Raw genomic sequence first — 19,272 nt, 5'->3', positions numbered from 1 at the left:
AAAATTAAGGCAAATGATATGTGTTAGGGATGGTTGGGGGGTTAAACACCACCCCCCCCCCCTCTTCCTCCTATTGTCGTTACTGGGTTAGGCTACGTAATGAAACAAATAAAAAAATAAAAATGGCTTGGTAGTTGACAAAAATTAATTCAGAGGTGGATTCTTAAAAAAAATTTGCCCCACTAATCGTTTAGTGGGGCAAAGTTGTTTTCGTGAAAAATCCACCAAAGTCACATTAAAAATCTACAAAAATTAAACAAAATCATAAAAGGGTTATTAAAATATGATTTTGTTTAATTTTTGTAGATTTTTAATGTGATTTTGGTGGATTTTTTACGAAAACAATTTTGCCCCACTAAGCGATTAGTGGGGCAATTTTTTTTAAGAATCCACCTCAGTTATCGGTAGTTGGTTCAAATTGTATATAATCTGTGTAACTGACATATAACGGTTTATTTTTAAAAGAATATGCGGCGGATTGTCTCAAATAAAAATATGCGATTTCTGAAGAAAAAAACGGCGGCAGCCGTACCCATGATCATAATAATATTAATGTAGGAAAACAGGAGAATATGAGACATACACTTTTCATGTACATATATAATTTTTATTATATTTTGTACCTTAAAGTATTTATACTTTGATATATAGTTAAATGCAGTTTGACCTTATTAAAGCGTTTGATTTAACATTTAGCTTTTTCAAAGCGAAGCTTTTCTTTAATTAGGGTCGGTCCGTCCGTCCGTCCAAGACGGATAGCTTTTTTTGTTAATTTAGGCATGTTAAAATTGTCCTATCGATTTCAAACTTTGCATGGTGAATGCTGTAGTATTTAGGTACGATTTAGAAAGCGTAGCAACTCTATAATCATTACCAGAATGTCCGTATTTAGAACTTAAACATTAGGGTGGGTCCATTTCACCCTTTTATTAGATTTTACTGTTATCATAAGTTGTGGAAGTCATATATATGTATGATAAGCCCCATTCAAGTTTCAAAAGTGTCTTGGCTCTTATGGCTGCCGGCGCGTGGGGGGTATAAAAAGTGCCCACCCCCTTATAAAACCAAAAATATAAATTCCTTCAAACACAGACATGTTGCATATCAAAATGACCGCATTGAAATGCTGATTACGAATCTGAAAACCGTTTTGAAAAATATTGCTCCTAGTTTTAATAAGATCTCATTTAGTACCTAAAAACAGCTGATTTAGTCAAAATTGTTCATTTTGGTAGGTTATTTGAAAATAATTTCAGACTGAATCAATATTTTTCAAAACGGTTTTCAGATCTGTAATCAGCATTTCAATGCGGTCATGATATGCAACATGCCTGTGTTTGAAGGAATTTCAATTTTTGGTTTTATAAGGGGGCGGGCACATTTTATACCCACCGCGCGCCCGTTGTTTTTGGATTAAAAAACCTCTTTCAAGTTTCACAGGGTTTTATGTTGGCCCAGTAACCCTTGGCAATGTCTACTAATGTGAAATTTCAAAATCGACCCACCCTATTAAACATGTTGTTTTTTTTTACTTTTTAAAGTTGTCATCCTTGTTATTAAATCCCTTGTGATGAAATATAAAGTAAAGGGAGGCTGGTCAATAGTTAAGTTCCGTAAATTTATGTGTTAAAAAAGCTTAGCTCCAATTAAATACATAGGGGCAATAAGTTATAGACCTCATTATACCAATAGAAGCTTTACTGTAAAGGAGAGAAATTTCGGTTCAGCGCTTAGCGAGAATCTCGGCACACACAGACACAAATCCGGTTACTCTTATGTACGGATTTATAAAATAGGAAAGAAGGTTCTGATATGTTCTATATTTTCATTCTTTTAAAGATTACAATACACGAACTCGAAGCTTTTCACGAATTTCAAACAATATTTGGATGAATATTGGCAGGTTTTTTTTAAGAAAAGAGGATGATACCTGAATATTTTGTTTTAGGACGCATACAGAAATGATTGGAGCTGTGAGCGCTGCGCAATGTAAAAAGTTCGAATGCGGAAAATTTTCAAGGTAAATTTTTAAAAGCAAAGCTTTTCCAAAATTATGGTAGGTTCGACTGTTTTTATTGTGTATGATATAGGTATCCTATTCTTCAGATTTTTAAAGTAATGATTCTCTTGACAACATGGTAGATTAAGTACAATTTAAGTTGTATTCTTAATTTAGGATATTTTGGCAACAATTTTCTGTCTATTTAGTCCATACACTCTATAAGTGTTATTTTCCGTTTGACCAAAAATTTTATTTCAGAGCATTGCTTTCATGAATGTTGTAATCCTTGTTATCATTATAAGTGTTTAATAATTATCGTATTATGAACAGTTTTGCGCTGATAGTAAAATATAAAATTTTAATATTAATTTAAACTAAATTCTTGTAATTTTTTTCCGTTTTATTTAAAAACGATACCGTACATGATTTAATATGTGACTATCCAGCAGTCTTTAACTTGTCGATATGTAGAGAATCTGTCTTTAAGGATTTTTTTTTATATCTAATAGGAGTGTAACTACCCCTCATCATAAAACTATTCCAGTGTCTATAGAATGATTCCAAAAAAATCTAAGTGAAAATTTGAGGGAGGAGGGTGGAAATATCATTAAAATTTAAAATATGAAAAATTATGATAACGTTTAATAATTTCAAATTTAAGAAAAATATTATTCGTAACCGATATAAAGCTTTTACATAAAGCAAGTTATCATTAGTAAAGCTTTAGCAAAATAAAATATTTAAACTCTAAAAACACTGTTGAAATGTAAAGATTTTTGTTTTACTTTACATAAACTTTTGCTAATTTTTCAAAATATTGCTTTTATGCAAAATAACCGTCCAACGTTGCAAAAAAAAACCTGACATTGGTTTATACTTTGATCAAGCTTTTACCCTGGGCTGGAAAAACTTGAAAAAGTTGGATATGATTCATTTTTTTGCACTGAAGCTTATTTTGTAGCTTCCGTGTTCTTCTATATGCTCTATATTGACGTGCATTTAATTCAGCCAAAAACTTTTGCAGAAAAGGCAATAAAGCATTTTTGTATTATTAGGTTTAACTAATTTGATGTCTGATAATGTGATTTGAATGTTCTACATCATTTTATTTGATTCAAATGGGAGGTATTTTTCAAAATAACTTTAAAGGTCGCTGATAACATATCTGATTAAACTAAATAATCAATAATAATAGCTCCAATGACCAATCATGTGCTTTTAAAAAGCGAAGCTTTTTTAAAATTAGGTTCGGTCCGTACAGGGATAAGGGATAGGAAACCTGGCCATAAATTAGGTCTCGGCCTGGTTTTGAAAGGGATCATGCAACTTTTACCATTTGCCTAATTTAATGACCTTACTGGCGGACGGCTCATATTGGCTACCGCTCTAAACCAATAGTGTTCTGTGATTTGGGCTTGTTTTGTATCAACCAATCACCAATTGGCGGAAATTTTAGAAGCAGACAATTCTAGCAAAAATTAATAGTTTGTCTGCTACGAAAAAATAAATATAAATGGTGTTAGATCACATTAGTTTAATTATTAAATCTGCTTAGAGTTAAACATTAAAAAAGGGCCATATAGAAAAATCAAAAATAACGGGATTATTTTTTTGGAAAGAAGGTAGCTATGAATTTTCATTTGGTATTTTATAAATTAGATGTTGTATTTTAACTTTTAAAAATTTAATACGGAATTGATACAACACCTTAACCCTAATTTTTGTACAATACAACACAGTACAGATATATCATTACATTATAGTATCCAAAGAACTTGATAGAATGTTACCCAAGTGCATATTTATTTATTTATTTTGAATTTTAATTAGAAATGAAATTTTCAAATAAAATTTTTACTCATTAATAAAAATGCAAATAATACAAACTAAAATCTGTCTGAGGGAAACCCAACGATAGCTTTCTGACAGTTCAAATTACCAAAGTAAAAGATAAAAAAATTTTGGGAGAGAAAAAACTTCATTTTAACAAAAGCCATTAATATATAGGTTTATAAAAAGTTATGTTTTTTACTTTAAACTAGCTACCTGAATTTGATTCTATACTTTATCTACACACACACACACACACACAGCTTTTTTATTAGCGCTTTGGACGAACCACTGCGTCATCCCAAAACTGGTTTATTAGGCCTAGGCTTGAAATAGGCCTGAAATAATATTTTCCTACGTTTCCCATCCCTTATCCCTGGGTCCGTATTTCCGTCCGTCACATACAGATAGCTTTTTTCGTTAATTTAGGCATGTTAGAATTGTCCTATCGATTTCAAACTTTGCATGGTGAGTCCTTTAGTAGTTAAGTACGATTTAGAAAGCGTAGCATCTCTATAATCTTTACAAGAATGTCCGTATGTCTATTTTAAACTTGTTGATTTTTTACTTTTTTAACAACAAATTTTTATATGATCCAATCATCCGATTAATCTGATTTTTGGTATGTTGATTTCTGGGACAACAAAGTATAATGTTATAAGCAAAGCAACTCTTTAATCAAGGTCTAAAATGTGTCCATAAACATTATCCTGTTTCAAGCAGTTTTTTCAACAAATTTACCCACAATCTTGCTTCGACTCTTATAAATTTATATTCTGATCATTCAGTTCTGACACTATACAAGTGTTAATGTCCGTTTGTCCTATCGTTTCAGTGCTTCGCTTTTATGGATGTTGTCATCCTTGATTACTTATAATTTGTATTACTGACTTAATCAATTTACATACTACACATCCTATTTAGGGATAAGGGTGCAGGGAAATGCGCGATATGTTAGTGATAATCAAACAACCTTTAATGTAGATCAAAATTATGGGCGAGGAAGGGGGGTCAGCGAGATTTTTGTTAATGAACGGCTGAACGAGTTTATCAAATTTTTAGGGTGGGGGGATGAAATTTTAAAAATTCAATCATCCCATTTTTATCTCTTCAACGTTTTATATTAATTCAAATGAAATATATTACACTAGCGGCTAAGCCCCTAGAAGCCTCTAGGGGCACTGGTAGAAGTGGGAAAAGTCGACCTCATTCAATTTTAAATTTGAGTTTCAAAAGAGTTTAAAAATATTTTTTTTGGGGGGGGAGGGGGGTGAAGACACTCTCTCCAAAAAATATTTTAAAACCTTCCCAGGACCTATAAGAAGCTTCACTATAAAGAAGAGAAATATCGGTTCAGCGGTTAGCGAGATCCTTCGGGACAGACAAAAAACTCTTACTACTTTATATAATTGGATATATAATAATCTTTATGTAATGAAAATTATCTAACAAAGTTTTATTCTTTTTGAAAAACCTTTCAATATATTATTCTTAAACTTTAATTAACTATTGATTAATGATCTAGAAACTTAAAATCAAATTCATTTCTTCGTATATATTATGATTAAAATATATTTCTCTATATATAACTAGCGGCTTCGCCCCTAGCCTCTAGGCTTTTTTATTTAAAAAATGAGGGGTATTTTTTCTTTTTTGGGGGTGTTGGGGGTGTCCCACGCTCTAAGAAAATAGCCTAAAATCACCACATGACCAGTAGGTATATTCCCTGAAGAGTAGAACCCGATCGGTTCAGTGGTTGCCGAGATCTTAAGGGACAGACGGACAGACAGACGGACGGACGGACATACATCAAGCTACTTTGTATTATATATTAATGGATTACTTCGCCCCTATACTTTTTAAGCTTTATTAAAGTGTCTCACCCTCTCGTAAAATAGCCTAAATTCCTAAACGTGAACATAAATGTATTCTCCAAAAACAGAACACAACCGCTAAATCTGTTTTTATTTTAATTATATTTATTTACACAGCTGTACAGCTAAATTCACAATTAAAAAAGAAACATGGTTAACAAAAACCTTATCTGGAAAGACAACTAAACTGTCCCCATGTCTTTTGATTTTAACTATAATATCTAGAAGTTTTTTTCTATCGAATTATATTCTATACTAGCGGCTTCGCCCCTAGCCTCTAGGGGCTTTGCCCCAAGAGGTGATAAAAAAAATCTTTGGCCAAATACGTAAAAGGACCAAGGAAATCTTCTACACAAAAAAAATGGGGGGGATTTTTTGTTTTTTTGGGGGTTGGGGGTGTCCCTTCCCCCAAGAAAATAGCCTAAAACCACCACAAGACCAGTAGGTATATTCCCTGAAGAGTAGAATCCGATCGGTTCAGTGGTTACCGAGATCTTAAGGGACGGACAGACAGACAGACAGACAGACGGACGGACAGACAGACAGACAGACAGACAGACGGACAGACAGACAGACAGACAGACAGGCAGACATTGTTCTACTTTGTATTATAGATAACGGCCCTATTGTAAAAATCCAAAGCTTCATACAAGACTTCCAATCTGCAGCCGCATCTGATGCACTTTAAAAATCTACGGCTGCCAAGCCTTTAGTAATATATGTGTTTCCAAGTTAAGGTTGCACAAAAATACATACATATTAAATATATAAAATATATATAACAGTCCAGGGATCTAAAGGGATAAGACTATGGCCAATAAATTGATGTGCATACCCAATGATGATGCACAAAATTCCTCTATCTCGGATAACAATTTTTGGTTGAAACGTTTGGACACTTAATGATAAACTTAATTAATCAACCAATCAAAATTAAATAAAAGTTCTTAAAGTTGTTAAGCCAACAAATAAGAAAACGTTATTAAAAACTTTGGGGACTAGTGGAATAAACAGCACATTGTCCCCTTCCTTCCTGACAACACTCGCATACAAGGATAGCACAATGGATATAAAATATCTTCAATCTCTATCTCGGCTCCTGGTACAGATAAAGACGTAAAATTTTTTTCTGGTGGTTTATGTGTATTTTTAGAGAAAATTACTTTTTCTAGTCATAGCAGTCAGACCGCTCCTTAGCCGCTTTTTAGCGGCCAGCCGCTAAATTTTAAAACAGCTGTAGAGCGGCCAATTTTGCAGCTAGGATGACCAAATTTTAAGACGAACTTTTATTTTTCATAACAAAAAAATTACTTTTTCTGATCATCGCCAAAAAACGGCAAATAACGGAAACCGCCATTTTCGGCGGTTACGGCGGTAAAACGGCGGTTGGCGGCGCAAATTAATATTTTTATCTGTTTATTATTGCTCAAGGATTTACCAAAAAAAAATTATAGGTCTCTAGCTGTAATAGAAGCCACGATATTTATGATATATCTGTAGTAAAAGCCGGACAAAAATCGGTCATAAAGTCGGTCAGGGAGCGGTCAAACGGTCATAACACCACTTTCCTCAGATGGTCATTGATATCTAAGTATTCATCAAAAAAAATTTTAGGTTTCTACCTTATACACAAAAGTCAAAATTAAGATTTATTTAGAATTTTTTCTAATTTTTTTTTGCTACCTAACCAACTTTGACTGGACACCACAACCGACACAGACCAGATATCCTAATAAAATCAACTCTTGCCGACGTATAATTTCTAAACTTAAAAAGTCATGAAGTTACAGCTCTCCATCTTACCTACAAAAAAAATGAGATTGAAAAAACTAGAGGGGGGGGGGGCTCTTTGAGCGCCTCCCCCCCCCCCCCCGATCTGCAAGGGTTAACTTAAATACCAATTTTTTGAGGTATTGAAATTTTATTTCATGTTCTATGTATCTTTCAATAAAGACAAGTATACAGGTTATATATATGATTATGTTTTGGGAATCTTATCTTTTACATATTCTTGTGGTTATCAGACTTTTATGTGACAGGTTTTTGTAAGTCTCTGATATTTACTACAGCACGTCAAAAATACAAATTACATGAAATTTGAAACCCTCTATTACTAAGCCTAAATTTTTAGCACTGCAGCATTTAACAAAGATGTAGACAAAACATTTTCTCTTGGTTTTGCATCTCAGATAAATAAATTCTAATTCTATTGTCTTTTGATTAAACGGTGCATAAACCTGTCTTAGTTTTTTTTATATAAATCTTGTTTCAAATGCTTTCCCTCAAAGTGTTCAGCGAGCAGAGAAACCCGAAGGAATTTTAAATGTAAATTAAAATAAGAGGGGTAGGATAGTTTTTTAGTTAATGCCTGTCAATTGCAAGGAGCCTGCGGGGATACCAGGGAGTAAGGGAGGGGACAATGAGCAATTAATTCAATTTTAGAGTTTTAACTCAATATCTTCAAAACCAGATATATCTGGAAAAATCTAAAAATTTAGATATAGCAATTTTTATTAGATTTGTATAATAAGAAATTATTAAACACTGAAAGAAAACATTAGGTCTTATTTTCCTGTGAATAGTCTGTAATTTATCATAAAAGGTATGACCTTAGTACTAGCAGTTTCTTACAAAATAACAAATAATTGGGGTTTGTTTTCATATTTGACAAGGGGTTGAATAGAATGGATAGTTACAGAAGTGTCAGAATAGAATTTCTGGTTTATCACACCCATTCTCAGAAGAAAAATATTTTGTTTAAAAACCAAAATAAACTTGTTTGAATTTTTTTTTTCAAATAGTCTGCTAGTATTTGTTTTGGTTAGTTCAGTAAGAGTCGTCTGTTTTTGGAATAACTGTTTTAGCGGCATTCTTTGTGCTGGTACCCAAAGACTTTGAAATTTGCCAAAATAGTAAAAGTTGCATGTGTTCTGGTACCCAAAGTCCAAAACTGTCAGAAATATGAATTTTAGATCCATTGTCCCGTCCCTTCCTCCCTGGTTGATACACCTTGCCCAATATAACCTGTTTTTAAGTAAAGCATAAAAATCAACCCCACCTCCATATTATTAATTTATTTCAAAAATATTTTTTTGGGGTGGGGGGGAGTTTAGCGCTCGTGTGGGCTCTTTTAAAAAACGTGTTTTCTTCTTGTGGTTACGTTCGTTTGTCGTGTATCTGTTTGACTGTGTGTAATGCAGGGAAGGGACGTTGTATCCTCCCAAAGTATTAAATATATTCATTGTTTAAAACCTTGAGTACTTTATTAAATTTTGATTGGATTGTTTCTAACTCTAGTATCTAAATTTTTCAACCAATAAATATATCCTACAGAAGTGATAATTTTGCTTATTCTTATTGGGTATGTGAATCAATTTATTGTCCATTGCTTTATCCCTTTAGATCCATGTTGTAAGATGTTTTATTTAGGCCTGATCTTGCTATCCTACAGACCCCCAACTACCCGTCACCCTTCCCCCTGTCCAGCACCTGCCATTGGAGGGTCAAATCTACAGGTCAACATACAAACAAACCATATTATATATTAGTTTTGCTATGAATTTGTTGGCGCTTTCCTTTTAGAAATATTTTTTTTTAATTTAAAAAATTGCTTAGCCCCATTTTTTTACCTCAAGTAACACAAACACACAGAATGACAAACTTTTATACAAACAAAAATATTTACTAAATATGGATTAAGGATTTATTTACAATTTCTTTATTACTGTGTTAAAAAATGTTTTGTATATAAAATTTGCTGTAGATACCAAAACCTCCTTAATCATCATACCCAGCATATCTCTACCAAGCGATTGTTCTTATTCTCTCAGTGTTAGAAGTTCAGGTGATTAACTATCTATCTATCTAACAAGCGATTGTTCTTTTTCTCTCAGTGTTAGAAGTTCAGGTGATTATCTATCTATCTATCTACCAAATGATTGTTCTTATTCTCTCAGTGTCAGAATATCAGGTGATTAACTATCTATCTATCTACAAAATGATTGTTCTTATTCTCTCAGTGTTAGAAGTTCAGGTGATTATCTATCTATCTATCTGCAAAATGATTGTTCTTATTCTCTCAGTGTTAGAAGTTCAGGTGATTATCTATCTATCTATCTGCAAAATGATTGTTCTTATTCTCTCAGTGTCAGAAGTTTAGGTGAATTTAATCTGCTCATCTATTTTTTTCTCTAACCATCACTCTATATATCTGTCCTATCATTTTCTGGAATTCCGTCTATCTATCTGTTTGTCTGTCTTGCTGTCTTATCTCTTTCTGTCTTTCTATTTGTCTGTCTGTATGTCAATCTATCTATCTTTCGATCTCTTAATCATAAATAAAATTATTTTCTCATTTATCTATGTATCTGTTAACTAAAAAAGTTGATTATCCATCAATCTATCAAAATCAATTTATTTAAAAATCCAGCTAACCAAAATAGTTCTATCTAATGATAAATGTATCTATCTAGTAAACAAAGGAGCTGGAGTGATCTTCACAACCTGTCAGTCAATGTTGAAGCCGCAGCTGTTGACCTCAGACTCGCAGACCCTGTATATTGACTTCACTGGGGCTGGTAATAAAACTTCTAATGGCTTTCAGGTTAGTTGAGTCCTAATAGCGGAGCTCATGTATAAATATGGGTTGTCTATCCGTCCGTCTGTCTGTTCAAGACGTTGAATATTGACAATATTTATTCTAATATAATATCAATTAAAGCGATGGTTTCAAAAATAATGATTACAACGTCATAAGTAACAAATATCATATAGCGAAAAATTAGAACAGCAAAGCAGAAGAAAAATTAATACAATATAGAGTCGGACAATTACATATTACAATGTAGAGTAGATGCTCATTGTTCAATGGTCAATTTTACACAAAAATTTCAGCAATCTTATATGACAGATGAGAAAAAATACATATTTTCCATAAAAGTTGGATGTATTCCAACGCAGTACAGATACACAAACGGACAATTTTTTTAAAAAGAAAATGTGCGTTGGTGAGGGGAATCTTCTCAAAAATTGAATATATATCTTATAAATCGGCTAAGATAATCATACCTAAATGTGGCTGATAGACAGAAAATAAAGTAGCTTCGCTACTAAATCCAGTTTACAAAGTATAAAAAAACATAGGCTAGTACTATTTGATAAGTAAAAAAAAAAATTGCATTTTCGCACTTTGCTTCATTATGAAGCCATAATTTACTGCTAATACAACATTAAATAACCATAGACAATTATTCATAGTGCAAATTTTAAATGTACATATTATTATATTCTAAAATTATTAAAAAGTCATGTTTTTAGTAGCGAATCTACACTATGCTTCATTTTATTTTTGCCAGTTCCTTAGTCCGTCATGATATGGGAAAATGTGATTTTCTTGGCTGCTATTCAAGATTTACTATCTATCTATATATCTAGGTGTCTATAATATATATCCATACAAACTATATATCTATCTAGGTGTCTATATTATCTCTCCATACTAACAATCTATATAACTAGGTGTCTATATTATCTCTCCATACTAACAATCTATATAACTAGGTGTCTATATTATCTCTCCATACTAACAATCTATATATCTAGGTGTCTATATTATCTATCTATGTATCTAGGTGTCTATACTATCTATCCATACTAACTATCTATATATCTAGGTGTCTATATTATCTATCCATACTAACTATCTATATATCTAGGTGTCTATATTATCTATCCATACTAACTATCTATATATCTAGGTGTCTATATTATCTATCCATACCAACTATCTATGTATCTAGGTGTCTATATTATCAATCCATACTAACTATCTATTTATCTAGGTGTCTATATTATCTATCCATACTAACTATCTGTGTATATAGGTGTCTATACTAACTATCTATATATCTAGGTGTCTATATTATCTATCCATACCAACTATCTATGTATCTAGGTGTCTATATTATCTATCCATACTAACTATCTGTGTATATAGGTGTCTATACTAACTATCTATATATCTAGGTGTCTATATTATCTATCCATACCAACTATCTATTTATCTAGGTGTCTATATTATCTATCCATACTAACTATCTGTGTATATAGGTGTCTATACTAACTATCTATATATCTAGGTGTCTATATTATCTATCCATACCAACTATCTATGTATCTAGGTGTCTATATTATCTATCCATACTAACTATCTGTGTATATAGGTGTCTATACTATCTATCTATATATCTAGGTGTCTATATTATCTATCTATATATCTAGGTGTCTATATTATCTATCCAAACAAACTATTTATGTATCTAGGTGTCTATATTATCTATCCATACAAACTATCTATGTATCTAGGTGTCTATATTATCTATCCATACTAACTATCTGTGTATATAGGTGTCTATACTATCTATCTATATATCTAGGTGTCTATATTATCTATCCATACTAACTATCTATATATCTAGGTGTCTATATTATCTATCCAAACAAACTATTTATGTATCTAGGTGTCTATATTATCTATCCATACAAACTATCTATGTATCTAGGTGTCTATATTATCTATCCATACTAACTATCTGTGTATATAGGTGTCTATACTATCTATCTATATATCTAGGTGTCTATATTATCTATCCATACTAACTATCTATATATCTAGGTGTCTATATTATCTATCCAAACAAACTATTTATGTATCTAGGTGTCTATATTATCTATCCATACAAACTATCTGTGTATATAGGTGTCTATACTATCTATCTATATATCTAGGTGTCTATATTATCTATCCATACAAACTATCTATGTACCTAGGTGTCTATATTATCTATCCATACTAACGATCTGTGTATATAGGTGTCTATACTATCTATCTATATATCTAGGTGTCTATATTATCTATCCATACTAACTATCTGTGTATATAGGTGTCTATACTATCTATCTATATATCTAGGTGTCTATATTATCTATCCATACTAACTATCTATATATCTAGGTGTCTATATTATCTATCCAAACAAACTATTTATGTATCTAGGTGTCTATATTATCTATCCATACAAACTATCTGTGTATATAGGTGTCTATACTATCTATCTATATATCTAGGTGTCTATATTATCTATCCATACAAACTATCTATGTACCTAGGTGTCTATATTATCTATCCATACTAACTATCTGTGTATATAGGTGTCTATACTATCTATCTATATATCTAGGTGTCTATATTATCTATCCATACTAACTATCTGTGTATATAGGTGTCTATACTATCTATCTATATATCTAGGTGTCTATATTATCTATCCATACTAACTATCTATATATCTAGGTGTCTATATTATCTATCCAAACAAACTATTTATGTATCTAGGTGTCTATATTATCTATCCGTACTAACTATCTAAGTATCTAGGTGTCTATATTATCTATCCATTCAAACTATCTATGTATCTAGGTGTCTACATTATCTATCTATGTATCTAGGTGTCTATATTATCTATCCATACTAACTATCTATGTATCTAGGTGTCTATATTATCTATCCATGCTGATGTATCCCAAGTATTATCAGCTCTACTGCTGAATGCTGACAATGATAGAACAAGACAAATTCTTGGCTATAATCATAAGGTAAATAAATTTAAATCTTATGGTTGGGGGGGGGGGGGGGGGGGAATAAGTCCCCTAATCTTGGGTTTTAATAAAGTCTGTAACAAATTTAAAATGACCAGATGATTTTTTCATGCCTGAAAACACAAAATACATAATTCTTCATAATATACTGAATCTATTTAATTATTGAAAAGGGTTAAATTAATCAATACTTGTTTTATAATTGCTATTAAATAAAGCAACACCATGAATAATTAGTTTTTCGAATAACTTTCTTTTCCATCATTATTTACTACCATGTGACTTTATTTTCAATGATAGGAGGAACGCTTAGTTTCACGGCTGTTAACCCTTCTCTCCCCTGGACTTCGTCGTCCTCAAGACAAGGAAAACAACACAACAGTCAACTTTACTTTTATTTTAATATACTTGTGCTTTTATTATATTAGATTAATATTTTATTGATTTTAATAAAGAAATGAAAAAGAGAAATCTCAATGGAGCTCTTCAAGAGTCTTGATAATAAACAACCCATAATTTTTGAAAATACTAGTAAATAGAACCAAACTGTTTTTATAGCGCTATCACACAAAGAACCCTTTTAAGCACTGACAAAACCACCATATTTTGAAATATACTGAAATTAAGAGGGAAAAGGGGGGGTTAGATTCTCGTTAAGATTATTAAAGTCCCTCCACAGATTATGACTTCATACGATAGAATAGCCAATTAGAGGCCAGTATACAATGTAATTGACCAATGGTAAAATTTATGCTGGCCTCTCATTGGTTATTTTATCGTATGACGTCATAATCTGTGGAGGGACTCTAGCCATCTTCGATTTTCGTTAACTGATTTATTACTATATGTCAGGTTAGATTAGGTACTGGCAGTCCCGCAGGGTTAAAACAGCGCATATATAAGTCCCGATTTGTTAGAGCACCCTGCAGGGGTTAGGCATAGAGAAAAAACCTACCCCCATCCATTATTACTTTTTATTTTTAAAAAAAATTTGGGTTATCTCTGTTCAAACTTGCGGGAAAGCGGCTTTTTTTGGCCAAACCTTTTATTTTTTTGATTGATTGGTTTGATTGTGTGTGTTTCCGCCGAGTAGGCTGTGTCACGCAACAGCGTGCGCCACCAACAACAAGAGAAACCTCTCATAGAGGTCGTACAAGAAGAGGAGAGTCATAGCACAAATTCACAGGTAATTATATCACGCCAAGCTACAATTGAATCAAGACAAAAGTAAGCTCTAGGACCTATGTATGGTGAAATTAGACATATAACCATGATGATTCCAGGTAAAACCAAAATATTAAGCGGGATCTTTTTGAGAAAATTAGACTTAAAAATTTCAAGTTCAATTTTCACCCCCTAGGAGTTGCCGCATAATCATGACAAGAAAAGCAAAGATTATTTACTTAAAATTTTGAACAACTTTGCTCTTATAAAATTTTGCATAAAACCACTCCTGAAGGGAGTTAATTAATGGCCATCTTTATCAATTGCTTTGCTAAGGTCACGAATATTCAGCCTTAAATAAATCATATATAGAGAGGTTTTATGAAAGACTTCATAAAAGCAAAGTTGTTCAAAATTTCAAATTAATAATCTTTGCTTTTCTTGTCATGAATATGCAGGAACTCCTAGGGGATGAAAATTGACACGCAGAAAAGTGTCCCGAATTTGTATTAATTTTGAGGAACAAGACTCCAGTGACGTCATATTTTTCTTTCCCGAAAAAGGGAAGGGGGGAAGAAAATCTCTTCAAAAGAGATGGGGAAAACCCCCTTTTCTCTCATCTCTTTTTTCTTCCCCCCTTTCCTTTTTTTCTTTCCCCCTTCCCTTTTTCGGGAAAGAAAAATATGACGTAACTGGAGTCTTGTTCCTCAAAATTAATACAAATTTGGGACAGTTTTCTGTGTGTCATCATCATGGTTTTATGTCTAATTTCACCATACATAGGTCATAGAGCTCGGCACTTACTTTTGTCTTGATTCAATTGTAGCCTGGTGTGATATAGCTTAAAACCATAACAGGACAATCAAAAATATTTCCTGTAAGGCAGATAACCATGAGATTAGATTATGAATTCGGGTGATTATTTATTTTGGAACACAGTAATAGTGTCTGACTGATTATGACGTAACAAAAAAAATTAGCCAATAAGAGGCCGTTATTGACCAATGGTAAAATTTATAGTGGCCTCTCATTGGCTAATTTTTTTTGTTACGTCATAATCAGTCAGACACTATTACTGTGTTCTTTATTTTGTAACATAGTCTTGTGGCTTTGATTTTAGCCTTTGAGGATCGAGGGTTTACTTCGCATAATAAGTAAAATTTAGTAAAACTAGTTTTTTACACATTTTATTTCATTTTTTTTTCAGGATATTGGGTTATATCTGTAGTCTTTTTCATTTAGCCAGACAAATAGACATACAAACTATATTCTTTTTTTTTAAAAGCGAAGCTTTTCTATAATTAGGGTCGGTCCGTCCGTACGCCCGTCCGTCCGTAACGGATAGTTTTTTCGCTAATTTAGGCATGTTAGAATTATCCTATTGATTTCAAACTTTGCATGGTGATTCCTGTAGTAGTAAGGTACGATTTAGAAAGCATAGCAACTCTATAATCATTACCAGAATGTCCGTACGTCCATTTTAAACATGTTGATTTTTTTACTTTTTTAATAACAATTTTTAATGTGATAAAAACATCCGATTGATCTGATTTTTTTATTACTGATTCCTATTCCAATAAGGTACAATATTATGAGCGAAGCATCTCTATAATCAAGTATTAAAAATGTCAGTATGTCCTTAAACAGAATTCTGTATTTAAGAAGTTTTGCAACAAATTTACGTTAGTATGATTTTGTCAAACCTTATATTTTCATATTTTGTATATTCAGTTCTGACACTCAACAAAAGTTAATGTTCGTCTGTCATATCGTTTCAGAGCTTCGCTTTTATGGATGTTGTCATCCTTGTTTAATTTTACAGATAGAGAGCAATTTTAAAAATATTGAAGAACTCTATTATTATAAAGTACACAGACCAAAAAATGCATTGCTCATACTTTAGTTAGCACAGCAATAACAGCTAATAATTATGAGATTCTGTTAAAAATATTTTTATGTATTTCAACTATTAACAGCATACCAAGTTCAAGTCACTTTTGCTCCTGTCTATTGAATATAACCAAACCTTTAATTGCATGAGCTTTTTCTTTGGGGCTTTCTTTACATGGCAATTAGTTGATCCTGGTTCATGCCGAGGCTTCCTCCTTCTCTAATAACTGTAATTGTACCATAATAATAATTTTACACATCAACAACTGCTAAAAAATATTTATAATTTATATCAACTAATTTTAGGAGAATACGGGACAGCAAGATAATGTATTTAGAATCAAAGATTTTACCAGGAACTTCTGTTGTTAAAATTTTTTAAATTACCATTGAAACGTTATTTCCTTTTTCTCATGGATTAATTGATGGACTAATAAACAGACTCACGGACAAGGATTATATTTAATAGCAGCTGATGAAATAATTTTTCTTACATGAATATGTCGGACAAAGTTACATATTCTGTTGTTGGAAGGCCTTTTGGGGCGTAATCGTTAGTATATATATATAAAGTTGAGGAATCCATAAATGACGTTTCAAAATTTATTTATGGCCCAAATCAACAAAAGAGTGTGATAAATGATAAGAAGGAATCATTTAGGAATCTCTGTTGTAACTTTAACAACAAAATGGTATTAGAATTGGAGATATTAGTGAACAAGGCGGAGTAGGAGATTCAAATAATTTTCAGGTAGGTATTTATTATTTTTAAGTAGAATAGATGCTCGAAAACTTTGGTGGAGCTTTTACTCAAATATATTTATTCACCACCAAACCCCCCAAACCCTTTATATTTGATTTTTGAGAAAACTTATTCACATCTCCCGTGGGGGCTTTGGTCCTGTGGGGCTTCTTTTAAACTTTACCTAATCTAATTTAGCTTACCTAAAAATTTCAAAAAGATCTTTTCTGGCCCAGATTCAATTTTTGGGGCACCTCCATTCAGACTCGGAGAGTTTAGTCGTTCACCAAATTATTACTATAGCACAAACTTTCTATTCCAAGTAATTTTTCTCAATCCAACATATCTTTTATCCAGGTGATGGAAATGACCAGCGGACAGCTAGATTCAGCTGGAGGAGCTGGCAGCTTCCAGAACCAGCCTGACAACCTGGTGGCAGCCCACCAGGACTCGAAGGATATTGCATATCGTCTCAACTCAAACAGTTTTGTCGGTCATTCTTAAAATAATGATAGTTATAGAGTAGCAGTGCTACAAAAAAAAACACGCATTTCATGTTATCATAGTGAAGAAGAAAAAACTAAAATTTAAATGATAAAAAGTTCAAGTGTTACAACAAAAATACAAATAAATTTTGTGAATTATCAATAGTTCAATAAAACAAAATATTAGTTAAGCATTTATGATTTTTATTTTTGTAAATTATGATAATAGTTCCCCACTTTGTTTGGAAGCAAGGCTTATTTACAAGTTTTCGGGTCTGTCAGTCTATCAATCTATCTGTTCTCCAGTCTGTAAAGTTGCGTTCTTTTCCATTCTCTCTATCTCTCTATGTCAGTCTGTCTGTCTTTTATTGTATGCCCTTATATTTAGCTATTCCTTTCAAAATGGTTCGCTATTATACAATAGCAACCGTTTTTTATGCAATTTTAATTTGGAATAAATTATTTTAGGTGATGATTTTTATCATCCCATATATAATACTAGCGGCTCCGCCCCTAGCCTCTAGGGGCTTTGCCCCAAGAGGTGATTAAAAAAATAAGGCGAAATTCGTTAAAGGACCAAGGAAATCTTCTACAAAACCTAAAGAACCTAGGAAATTTTCTACAAAACCTAAAGAACCTAGGAAATCTTCTACAAAACCTAAAGAACCTAGGAAATCTTCAGCAAAAAAAAAAAAAAAAAAATGGGGGGTGATTTTTTTGTTTTTGGGGGGGTTGGGGGTGTCCCACCCCCCAAGAAAATAGCTTAAAACCACCACAGGACCAATAGAAATATACCCTGAAGAGTAGAATCCAATCAGTTCAGTGGTTACCGAGATCTTAAGCTTCAGACGGACGGACAGACAGACAGACAGACAGACATCGTACTACTTTGTATTATTGATATATTGTGTTAAAAGCAATAAAAGAATTGATTTTTCTCAAAAACTAGATTTATTTTTAAATATTTAATGATTTCAAAAAGAAAGAGAATTTGGCCCATAAAAATCCAGCAATAATAACATAGCAATCTATAATACAAAGTAGAACGATGTCTGTCTGTTTGTTTGTCTGTTTGTTTGTAGCGAAGGATCTCGCTAACCGCTGATCCGATCGGGTTCTCCTTTACATGGTAGCTTCTCATAGGTCCTAGGAAGGTTTATAACTATTTTCTTGGGGGGGGGGGGGACACCCCCAACCCCCCAAAAATGATAAATTACCCCCCCCCCCAAAAAAATATATTTTTTTTCTTATTAAAACTAAAATTAAAACATTTGGTTCTACTACCCCCCCCCCCCTAAAAAAAATCCCCTCCCCCCCCAATTTTTTATTTTTATTTTTCTTTTAAATCTTAAATACGAAAAATTTTTTTCATCAAACCTCTTTGGGCAAAGCCCCTAGAGGCTAGGGGCGAAGCCGCTAGTTCTTATGACATGATCAGTAAGTTTCTACATGAAATGGCTAGCGAAGGCACAGATATCGAGTGTGTTTATAGTTATACTAGTCTCTAAGTTGGTTTGTGCAAGTGATTGTCGGACGGACGGACAAACAGCCCTTTAGTTATAGAGTAACTACGCTGCTGATAAATTTTTGTTATTTATAAAAAAAAAAGCTTAAGGTTTGTTTTTTTAA

General features: G+C 32.4%; 1 protein-coding gene across 1 annotated transcript in view; it reads left to right on the top strand.

Moving 5' to 3' along the window:
* LOC145319822 (uncharacterized) overlaps window positions 1–18,829 on the top strand; it is a 52,125-nt gene extending 33,296 nt beyond the window's left edge. The window contains exons 12-21 of the mRNA XM_080162185.1: window positions 1,949–2,020; window positions 9,136–9,221; window positions 9,470–9,550; window positions 10,179–10,309; window positions 13,255–13,359; window positions 13,663–13,729; window positions 14,457–14,548; window positions 16,723–16,772; window positions 17,116–17,167; window positions 17,516–18,829. Coding sequence (XP_080018311.1) covers window positions 1,949–2,020; window positions 9,136–9,221; window positions 9,470–9,550; window positions 10,179–10,309; window positions 13,255–13,359; window positions 13,663–13,729; window positions 14,457–14,548; window positions 16,723–16,772; window positions 17,116–17,167; window positions 17,516–17,662 — 883 coding nt within the window. The 3' untranslated portion in view covers window positions 17,663–18,829. The remainder of the gene's footprint in view (window positions 1–1,948; window positions 2,021–9,135; window positions 9,222–9,469; window positions 9,551–10,178; window positions 10,310–13,254; window positions 13,360–13,662; window positions 13,730–14,456; window positions 14,549–16,722; window positions 16,773–17,115; window positions 17,168–17,515) is intronic.
* Window positions 18,830–19,272: the final 443 nt, after the last annotated feature.

The sequence above is a fragment of the Acartia tonsa genome, chromosome 5 (genome assembly GCF_053477335.1).
Source record: "Acartia tonsa isolate MP-2025a chromosome 5, ASM5347733v1, whole genome shotgun sequence".
Lineage (NCBI taxonomy): Eukaryota > Metazoa > Arthropoda > Copepoda > Calanoida > Acartiidae > Acartia > Acartia tonsa.
This window is presented reverse-complemented; position numbering and strand designations above follow the sequence as displayed.